This window comes from Triticum urartu, chromosome 6 (assembly GCF_003073215.2).
Source record: "Triticum urartu cultivar G1812 chromosome 6, Tu2.1, whole genome shotgun sequence".
Classification (NCBI taxonomy): domain Eukaryota; kingdom Viridiplantae; phylum Streptophyta; class Magnoliopsida; order Poales; family Poaceae; genus Triticum; species Triticum urartu.
The window spans coordinates 40371566-40381367 of NC_053027.1; the positions used below are offsets into that span (position 1 = coordinate 40371566).

General features: G+C 43.7%; 2 protein-coding genes across 2 annotated transcripts; both read left to right on the plus strand.

Moving 5' to 3' along the window:
- The first annotated feature begins 266 nt into the window (after positions 1-266).
- LOC125515338 (uncharacterized protein At4g14100-like) lies at positions 267-1612 on the plus strand. Its single transcript, XM_048680791.1, has 2 exons — positions 267-861; positions 1243-1612. The coding sequence occupies exons 1-2, from the start codon at positions 351-353 to the stop codon at positions 1422-1424; spliced, it is 693 nt and encodes a 230-aa protein (XP_048536748.1). The 5' UTR covers positions 267-350; the 3' UTR covers positions 1425-1612.
- A 1835-nt stretch (positions 1613-3447) lies between these two features.
- On the plus strand, positions 3448-9104 carry LOC125515704. Its single transcript, XM_048681216.1, has 3 exons — positions 3448-4604; positions 5466-5543; positions 8840-9104. Exons 1-2 carry the CDS (start codon positions 3491-3493, stop codon positions 5516-5518), a joined length of 1167 nt encoding a protein of 388 aa, XP_048537173.1. The 5' UTR covers positions 3448-3490; the 3' UTR covers positions 5519-5543; positions 8840-9104.
- Positions 9105-9802: the final 698 nt, after the last annotated feature.

Below are 9802 nucleotides of genomic sequence, written 5' to 3' on the forward strand. Positions count from 1 at the left end.
CAAGAACCACCAAGGAAAAGGCGCGATGCACAGTGAGAGCTATCCTAGGCCCCACCGTTCATGACATGAGTTTAGCCCAACATCCTCCGACGCCGGCTAGGAAATCTGAATGAGAGGAGGGGCGGCTAGGTTTTTTCGTGTCACCCGTGAGATCGCCATGATATTCCATTCCATCTTATTGTGAGGCCAAACACAAGATGTATATTTGGGTGGACTTGTGTTGCTGACAAAGGGCCCCACTCCATGGACCTACCTTTCCTCACTTCCCTCTCACATTGCTGTATTGCAACTTCGTCTGGTCGGTAGGCATAGGCCGACGGATAATCCCGGATAAGCCGCAAGCAACACCAATGGCGCCGCCGCTCTTGCTCCTCCTGCTGCTGCCGCTCCTCGCCGTGGCTGCCGAGGCCGTCCCTCCCACGCCGACGCCGCGGTCCAACCCCGCGGCAGCAGCAGGCGGCGGTGCTCCCCCGGTGCCGACGCCGACGCCGTGGCCGGAGCAGTTCCACGCGGTGATGTTCACGAACCTGACCGAGAGCGGCGGCCGGCTGCAGCTCATCGACCTCTACTACGACTGGCCCCGCGGCCGCAACCTGAACCTCATCCGCAACCAGCTCTCCGGCGACCCGACCTACGACGTGGAGTGGACCAACGGCACCTCCTACATCTTCGACTCCGCCTCCTGCCGCACCATACGCTTCCCCGTCGGCGTCCTGCCCCCGGACTGGCTCCACGGCGCCGTCTACCTCGGCCGCGAGACCACCGACGGCTTCGACTGCCACCTCTGGACCAAGGTCGATTTCGTGTGGTACTACGAGGACGTCCTCACCCACCGCCCCGTCCGCTGGAACTTCTTCAATGGTACGCCCCCCACAGATCCATCCATCATTGCCTGTAAATTGTACTGATTTATTGAATCTTGTGCAACCGTCAGTCCATATATATCTTCGCTCTGTTTCATGGGGAGAGAATGTGGCGATGATACGTTTTGCTCCACGAAATTCAGTCCATATCTGAAATGGATTCAGTCTGAACTCCAAAATAATTCCCTAGTTTCTTGATGTGGCAGCACAGTGCACGCTTTGTTTATTTGGTTTCAGTTGGGTCAAGAACCCAAGAATCTGGTTGCTTCTCCATGGGGAATCGACCGTCAAATTTCGATGTTCTGAACAACCTCTTCAACTCCTGTTGAGCAATTCAATTTCAGTTCCTTGATGCTGTGCTACTCCTTTCCTTTCCCAGGGATGCAGCAGCATGTGATGAGCTTCGAGGTGGGCGGGGTGCTAGAGGACTCCCACTGGCAGGCACCCTCGCACTGCTTCGCTCACGATGCCGCCGCCACCGCCACCGGAGCCGATGCGACGAGCAGCCTCCTCAGGCTCGCACGGACGACCGCAGCGGCTGTAACATCTTCTGCGGCTTAAAAAGTAGAGTTGGATTCCCACCGGTGATCTTTACATTTCATTATGGATCTATTATTTATGCTACTCTTGTGTTGTGTAACAAATCAAGTGTGGAGCTGGTTTTCGTCTCAGCCTCCTGACAACACCATGATGCTTTCATGGTAACATTAGCAAATTATTTTCAAATTTGAAGTTCTTTCTTTGAAAAAGGATCAGATCTATTACTCCTCCAAAGTTGTACTAAAGCGCGGATTAAGGCATAGCCTAGCGGTGAAAAGGGGTTGATGCCTTCCCACCCATCCAGGTTCAAGACATGGTAGCTGTAATTGAGTTTGTTGCATCAATTATGTTGTAAGGGTTTCCTTTGCGGTCTTTTCAAAAAAGTTGTAATAAAGCAGTATCAATTAATATGGATCAAAAGGAGTATAAAAGTTCATCAAAAATAAAAAGCATCTTAAATATAATAAAAATAATACCGAGATTCCAAGATGTCAATGACAATCAAAAAGTCTTCATGCACCTTCCTTTAAGGACCAGCGTCTTGGAGCCGTAGTCGCCGTCATTGAACCCTTACATAGATTTGAAGCACCTAACACCAAATCTCACCACACGATATGAAACTCTAACCTCACTGAAGAAGAAGAGTCACCATCTGCCCAAGCACCGCACCCACAAGGAGTAAAAAAACCAAAAGTAACTACTAACCGGAGCGGAGGAATCGGGATTCCCCTCTCCGCCAGAGGCCGCTGGAGCGGCAAGTAGAAGGGAGGAAAATCCTCAGACTCGTCGGTGAAGCCTCAAGGGAAGGGTTTGGCCAAGCCGTTAGTTGAGGAAAAGTAGCTTATTAAACGGTGTGGTTTCTTTTCTAGAGACTTTCAAATTTGAAGTTAAACCTTTTATCTCCCAAACCTTTAACCCGGTTGATGATCTGCTTCCACTGTTAGCTTTCTTGTGACGACATCTTTGAAACTAGATTCCATGTTGGTATGTTTTGATAACTTATTTTTTTGTCAGTACTTGTCAGATTGTTGCCACCTACTTGTCATGTTATTATCCATTTAGTTGTCAGATTAATAAATAACTTAGTTGCTAGAAATTTGAATGCTGGTATACGAGACTAAAAGACTTGCTTGATGATACTTTTGTAGATTGTAGTTTGATACAGACGTAGTGGTTAAACTGAGCTCGAGCTCAGATGAATAGTAAAATCAAAAAAGTAAAAATAAATAAAAAATTAAAATCTATTTTTTTAGAAAACATTGACAAATATTTTTGATTGCTTGCAATGTTTCAACATTGGATTGGACAAACTGTTTATTTTTTATTGGGAAAAATAAAAATAAACAAAAGACTAGCCTTAGGAAGGCTTTAACCCAAGACCAACCCAAGCAAACTTGCACACGCTAATTAATTTTCCAGTAGAGAGGTTCAATAGTACTAGACTAAATTATACCTTCTAAACCCTACCGCCAAAGACTATGGCAGTAGGGTATTTTCAACATCGAACGAGCATGACGGCACAATCAAGTCTTACTGCCACAACCCTTGACAGTAGGCTGCGTTACCCTACCGTAAGAAAGATGGCAGTAGAAAAAGGATCGGATGACAATTTTTTCTCGAACCGGGGTCAAATCATATGCTAAGGTTTTGAAAAAGGGTCAAAACAGTGAATTCGGCCGCGCATGTACGCTACTCCTACAACAGTGGCGGTAATCTAAAATAGTGGTGGCATTTATTTTTAAAAGGACGCATGTAGAGATGTATGCACCCCCCACAAATTTGTTTGCAGATTAAGAAAATGATATGTGCAGTACTGTTGAAAGTTGAAAGTACTACTGATCTAAACATTCTTATATTTTTTTTACCGAGCAAGTACTTTTTTTTTTGCATTTTCTGTTTTGAACTTCTGCCTTCGCAAATAAAAAAAATAAAAAACAAATCGTGGGCTTCGATGTTTGTCTAGCCATGGGCCATCCATGGGCTGTCGAAGCATCAGAACAAAATGGACGCGAAGTGGAGTGCCCCCGTGAGTCTTGCCTACTGGTTCGAGCCCACCGCTGCTCCCCACAAGCGAGCTCTAGGGCGAGATGAGCAGCCGCCGCCGCCGCCACGCCCGCTCGCCGCTGGACGACGACGACCTCCTCTCCGAGATCCTGCTCCGCCTCCCCCCGCAGCCGTCATCACTCCCGCGCGCATCCCTCGTCTGCAAGCGGTGGCACGGCCTCGTCTCCGACCCCGGCTTCTTCCGCCGCTTCCGCCTCCGCCACCGCCGCGACCCTCCTCTCCTCGGTTTCTTTGACAGATACGGAGCTCCGTTCCGGCCTGCCCTGGAGGCCCCCAATCGTGTTCCTCCCGAGCGCTTCTCCTTGCAGCACCACGAGGATGAGATGCACTCCTTTTCCCATGGATGCCGCCATGGTCTCGTGCCCATCTCCCTTCTGAAGCGTCGCCAGGTCCTGGTCTGGGACCCCGTCACTGGCGACCAGCACCGCATTCCCTTTCCCGCGCCGTTTGATACAGCGAAGGCCATGGTCAACGCGGCGGTGCTTCGCGATGCGGGAGACGTCCAGCACTTCCAGGTGGTCTTGGCAGTGGCAGGCACCGATGCCGAACATCATACGCGAGCGCTCGCTTGTATGTACTCGTCAAAGACCGGCTTATGGGGGGATCTCGTCTCAACACCCATTCCATACCAGGCTAATGGGTACCGTATTCCCACATTGGTTTATACCGATGATGCTGTTCTGGATGGATGTTCCCTTTACTGGAAGCTTGTGGGGAATTTGATTGGAATTCTTGAGTTTGATCTGAAGAAGCAGAGTCTAGCTGTGATACAGGTGCCAGTGGACATCCTCGAAGGTAACAGCTTGCAGGTTATGCGGGCTGAGGGTGGTGGGCTCAGTCTCCTCTTCGTGTCAAACTCCGACTACACCGCCCGGTTATGGAAGAGGAAGACCAATCGTCATGGTGTTGCTTCATGGGAGCTTGCAAGAAGTATTGACCTGGGCAAGCTACTTTCCCTGGAATCAGAGGAGAAACGTCCCCTAATGATACTAGGGTATGCTGAACAGAATAATGCGGTGTTTCTGTGGACAGTTATCAGCGTCTTAATGATCCAGCTTGAGTCACTGAAGTTCAAGAAGCTTTTTGAAAGAATGACCTTTTCTCACTATCATCCATTCGAAAGTGTCTACGGTGCAGGTAATAGCATGCCTTACATTGTGGGTACAACAAAACCAGGTTATTTTTCGACAATCGGCTGATGAAATTATGTTCATATCATTTCTTGTTGAGCCAACAATTTTAGGTAGTGTCATATCATTTGTTCCTTTGCTGCTTGATGATCTCTGTATAGCGATGGTGTTCTGTGGTACTCTGTTCTGAATACAAGATTGGCAAATTCTTTGTAGAATAATCGAACTAAATTTCATCATTGTCTGCCCATTGATAGGTGCAAGAATTGTATAATGGTAGTGTTAGTTCATACCTGCAGTGCCATTTTTCTTCAAGAGGAGATACACAATTTTTTGGAAGTTGACTACATGAAAAAACTGGCTCGAACCCTCTTGAGGCTTAAGCCTAGTTATATTTATTTCATTCTGTAGACTATATCTGCTGATATTGCTAACAGTCTTAATAACCACTTGGTTTGAAAATTATGAATAATTGTTCATTTATCACTTCTAGGATTGTCCTCACTGTGGCAAGTCCATTTGTACCCGGAAAATAATAATAACCAGAGTTCATTTTTATCATTTTGTGCTAAATTTATCAAACTGAGTTATTTTTCTCGAAGTACAGCTATGGATTTATCTGTATACGTAGTTGTTGCCTCCTCGTTTCTGTTTGTATTTCCTCGGAATGTCTTTGTGTCGTTTGTTTTGGGTTGGAGCCTAATCTCTCTTTTCGGTTTACTGATAACTGTTATTGGTTCAAAGTAGGGCTCTCATCATATGAGGTAGGAAATAGCAAAGCTTGATATCATATCATAAGAATAGGGGAGGAACTAAGCCACTAATGCTTGGCGCCACATGACACATTGTTCGATTTCTTATGCTGTAGGAGCATGTATTACTGGTGGACACGACAGGGCTGAGCTTATGCTCAATGCGTAAGATGATTGTCGGTCTACTAAAGCAGGTAAGCTTATCTTATACTGACATTCTGCCTCCTATCTACTGGTTGTGCTCTTTTGTTTGCCCTCCATTCTATCCGGCTCCTTTGCTTTCGGTTATACCTCTTTACTACTCTCCAAGTTCGTTTTGGTACTGTGGGCTCTTCTTTCTCTAGCTTCTCTCCATTGACTTATGATTTTGGACCCTTCCCCATTCCCTATTTGTGCCCCCTGAATATTGGAATGCTGTAATGCTAAGTAGTAATAAATGAAGCACTAGCCCCTTACTGTGCTTGGGGATATATTTCTGCTTTTGTTTACTCTCACAGAATTGCTTCAACTATTTTTTCCTGTGGTTATGGGTCTATCAAGTCCTAGTGTGATTTGCATGTTGTCTCGTCTAACAAGTACTCCCTCTGTAAAGAAATATAAGGGCATTTAGATCACTAAAGTAGTGGTCTAAACGCTCTTATATTTCTTTACGGAGGGAGTAATTGATAGCTAAAAACACATGAACATATCGTTTCATAGTTCCTTTATTTATATGGATTTATTATGATGCCATTTCACATTGCTGGTTATTTTGGATTATTGTGATACCTGGTGAACAAATGATTTTTTTTTTGAGGTAATGGGCAGCTACACCCTTTCATTCATCCATAATTAGTTCATTACAGATAATGGTCCTAATTACATCAGGGAACTCATTAATCCAGCAGGACCAAACATCATGCTCTGCCGATTTCGCCAGAACATGTGCTGCCTCATTACAACTACGATTGACATGAATAAAAGTACAAGATACAAACTTTGTGGCACATTTTCTAATATCATGGACTATGGCTCCAATAGGGGACCTATCAAAACCTAAACCCTTGACCTTGTTGATCACTGACAGGCAATCAGATGCTACCATGATGTTCTGTATGCCAAGGTTATTGGCAAGGATTAAGGCTTGACGAAGTGCCATGGCTTCTGCTACTTCAGGAATTTGAATTCGTTCAAAGTAACCTCTATTCGCAGCCTGCACCCTTCCCCGGTGATCACGTATTACCACACCAAAGCCCGCTCTTGCAGATTGGGAGAATGTCGCTGCATCCACATTGACGAGCATCGACCCATCCGGCGGCGGAGACCGTTTTTGGTTTGACTTCAAGGTCTCACGTCTAATGGAAGTGGTCGAACTAAAATGATGCATATTGATAAATTCAACATAAGCTTTGATCTTTCCCACCACACGAAGAGGATGATTTAAAGCTTCGCCATTACGGTAGGCATTTCTATTCTCCCATATGTGCCATATTGCCACTGCCATAATCATAGATTGAAAATCTGTAGCATTCTGTATCCACTCTAAAACCCATTGCCTAATGTGAGTAAAGCTTTTCAGTTTCAAACAAATGGCATACTCTTTCTTAAGCTCTTTCCAGATTTCTTTAACATAGTGGCACTGCAAAAAGCAATGTTCAACGGTTTCTTCCCTATTGCAAAAATGACAATCATACCTTGTGGGGATTGATCTCACTTGAAGTTGAGCGCCTGTTGGGAGACAGTTATGGGCGAATCTCCACAGAATTACCTTCATTTTATTTGGGCATTGGATTGCCCAAAGTTTCCTCCAAATTTTCTCCATGATCTTATGATCTGAAATAGCCCCTTTGCCATCTGTACTCCTGTCACTCCAGAAGTTTAGTGTTCTCAGAAAATTATATGCCGACCTCACTGTATAAACACCATCTTTTGTGTGGGGCCATGACACAAAATCTGGGCATCCTTCTGTACTCAACGGTAAGCTAAGAATTTTCTCTGATATATCCTCTGAGAAAATGTTTCTAACGATTTCTTCATTCCACTTGTGTTCGCCTTCTATCATCAAAGAACTCACCATATCATTACCACTTCTAGGGGCAATATGTTGTAGAGTTGTAGGGGCAATATCAGGGATCCAATTATCTTCATATGTATGAATTGTGTTGCCATCTCCCACTCTCCATAGTAGGCCCTTCTGCAACAATTTTCTCCCATATATCAGACTGCGCCAAGTATAAGAAGATGATCTCGGACATTTAGCTGTCCAAAAGTCGCCTTCCGGATAGTATCTTCCTTTTAATACCTTGGCACATAATGAGTTCGCATTTGTTAAAAGGCGCCAACATTGTTTACCCAGCATAGCTTGATTGAATATAGCCATGTCTCTAAATCCCATGCCACCTAAATATTTCGGTGAGGACAAATGATTGCGACAATACTTTGAAGAGTGTGTCTTCATTAAGACTTATACTGCTGTTTATCGTTTTGCATGCAGTTATTCTAGTTTCATGGATGATTATTCTAGTGTTAGGTTGTTTTGTTAAACATTTTATTAGTATGCCACTTGCTGTCTGCCAATTTGAATATATTGTAATTGGCCAGTGGCCAATATATGTAGTTATGCTTTGTGTGATGTGTAATTTTTTCAAATTTGGCCACCTGGACGTTTAATACTCAATATCAAAATTACATGACTAATTCATCTCAAAAACTGCTTTAGTCATTAATAATATTTATGTTTTTTACTAGCATTATTAATATAAGTGGCGTGAAATTATTGCGTTGTCACAGATTACTTAAGGATATCTATATGGTTAGGAAAAAGAACATTTTAGATAGGAAGATAGAGATGTGTTTTGTTAGGAAAGTTAGGATTCTATTGATAGTATCAAAGTTTAGCCTTCCCTGTAGATGTTAGGAAAACTAGTAACATCTAATCCTTGCACCCTGGTGGGCCAACCATTGCTCCTTGGAGCTATACCCTCAACACTGTCACGTTCATCGGTATTAGGACCCGTACCTATCTTAGCCTGTGACATGCTTGATGTTGTGCAGTGTAAAGAAAGAAGTATCAATTGATATAGGATGATAAATGATCCCTTGCTTCTGGCTTGTACCACACAATTTTGTTGAAATTCTATTTGCTTGTGACTAGTTGAGCTCATACATTTCCAAAAAGTATGTGTATGAGATAGAAGCTTTCCAACTCCATGAGCCCGTCATATGCCCATTGTTCTTTTAGGCTCTACTCCAGACCAGTACACCAAATACTTCTAATGTTAGAAGTTGAAGATGTGCCATTATGTTACAAATTACCTATTATTGTTCTCTGTTTCTAATGTTGTCTAATATTGCTGATGAGATGGTTCACCTTTGGAACTTTTGGCACAATTTCCACAGTGATGGTGAAACTAATGTTCACTGTTTCAATAGTTGTGAGAATAACTCCCAACGAATTTTCCCGTATAAATAGCAAAGAATTGTCTGACTGATGATATTTCTTGCTTTGCAGGTATCTATCTAGAGCTACATTCTGCTGTCTGAGGTGCAGAAATGGGTTGTTTGGTGTAGATTCTTCCATTTTGTATGCTCGACGATTCCCTATGCAGCATGCACTGATTAGCTGTGAAGTGCACTTGTAGGAATTAATCCTTGTTTTGCTCAATTCCATCTATCTGTCATCTAATTTCTGTAGACATTTGTCAGCTGGCTTCGTTAAATGAGTACTCACCATGTGGTTTATTTAATCTGCTCTATGCTTCCGTATCAAGAACGTTTTGGCGGGTCCACCTGTCAAATTATCTTTCATTGCATTTTAGTGTGCGCTCGTGTGTTCGCGCTTTGATTTATCTTCCGTGTTGCATCGGGCGCGGAGATTTTGGTGTCGGGTTTCTGCCTATGTTCCAGCATGTGCCGTTTTGTGTGTTTTGGTTGAATTTGTGTCTGGTTCCGTTGCATCAGTCGGGCCTGGGAGTTGTGAAGAAGCTCATGTGTGTTGAATTGCGCCTGCCTTATATTTTGATTCAACCGGGCCTGGTTTCATTGCTATATTTTGATTTTGTTTGGATGAGCTATCTAACATTTGGATTCTTTTAAGAGTGTTTAAGAAATAAAGCCTCACTTCTCAAAAAAGATGAATAATCTAGCTGCTGTGATCAGGACAGCGATAGGCAATATTGGTGCGTTTGATGATATCTCTCTCAGACTGGGGGTAAAGACGATAGGCAAACCGCAAACAATCAGCATCAGCTAAGCAGATGTTGAGGAAATTATATTACACGTGATAGTTTCTGGTTTGTTCAAAAGCAGCGGTGCTTACACAGTTACACCTACTCCCTTCGTTCGGAATTACTTGTTGCTGTTATGGATGTATCTAGATATATATTAGTTCTAGATACATCCATTTCTATGACGAGTAGTTTGAAACGGAGGAAGTACGTACATACATAGTCACCTTACCCTACATACATAAATA

Coding starts and splice junctions, on each gene's coding strand:
- LOC125515338 (XM_048680791.1), top strand. CDS start 351: ATGGCGCCGCCGCTCTTGCTCCTCCTGCTGCTGCCGCTCCTCGCCGTG. Junction 862..1,242: donor CCGCTGGAACTTCTTCAATG/GTACGCCCCCCA, acceptor TTCCTTTCCCAG/GGATGCAGCAGCATGTGATG.
- LOC125515704 (XM_048681216.1), top strand. CDS start 3,491: ATGAGCAGCCGCCGCCGCCGCCACGCCCGCTCGCCGCTGGACGACGAC. Junction 4,605..5,465: donor CGAAAGTGTCTACGGTGCAG/GTAATAGCATGC, acceptor CTTATGCTGTAG/GAGCATGTATTACTGGTGGA.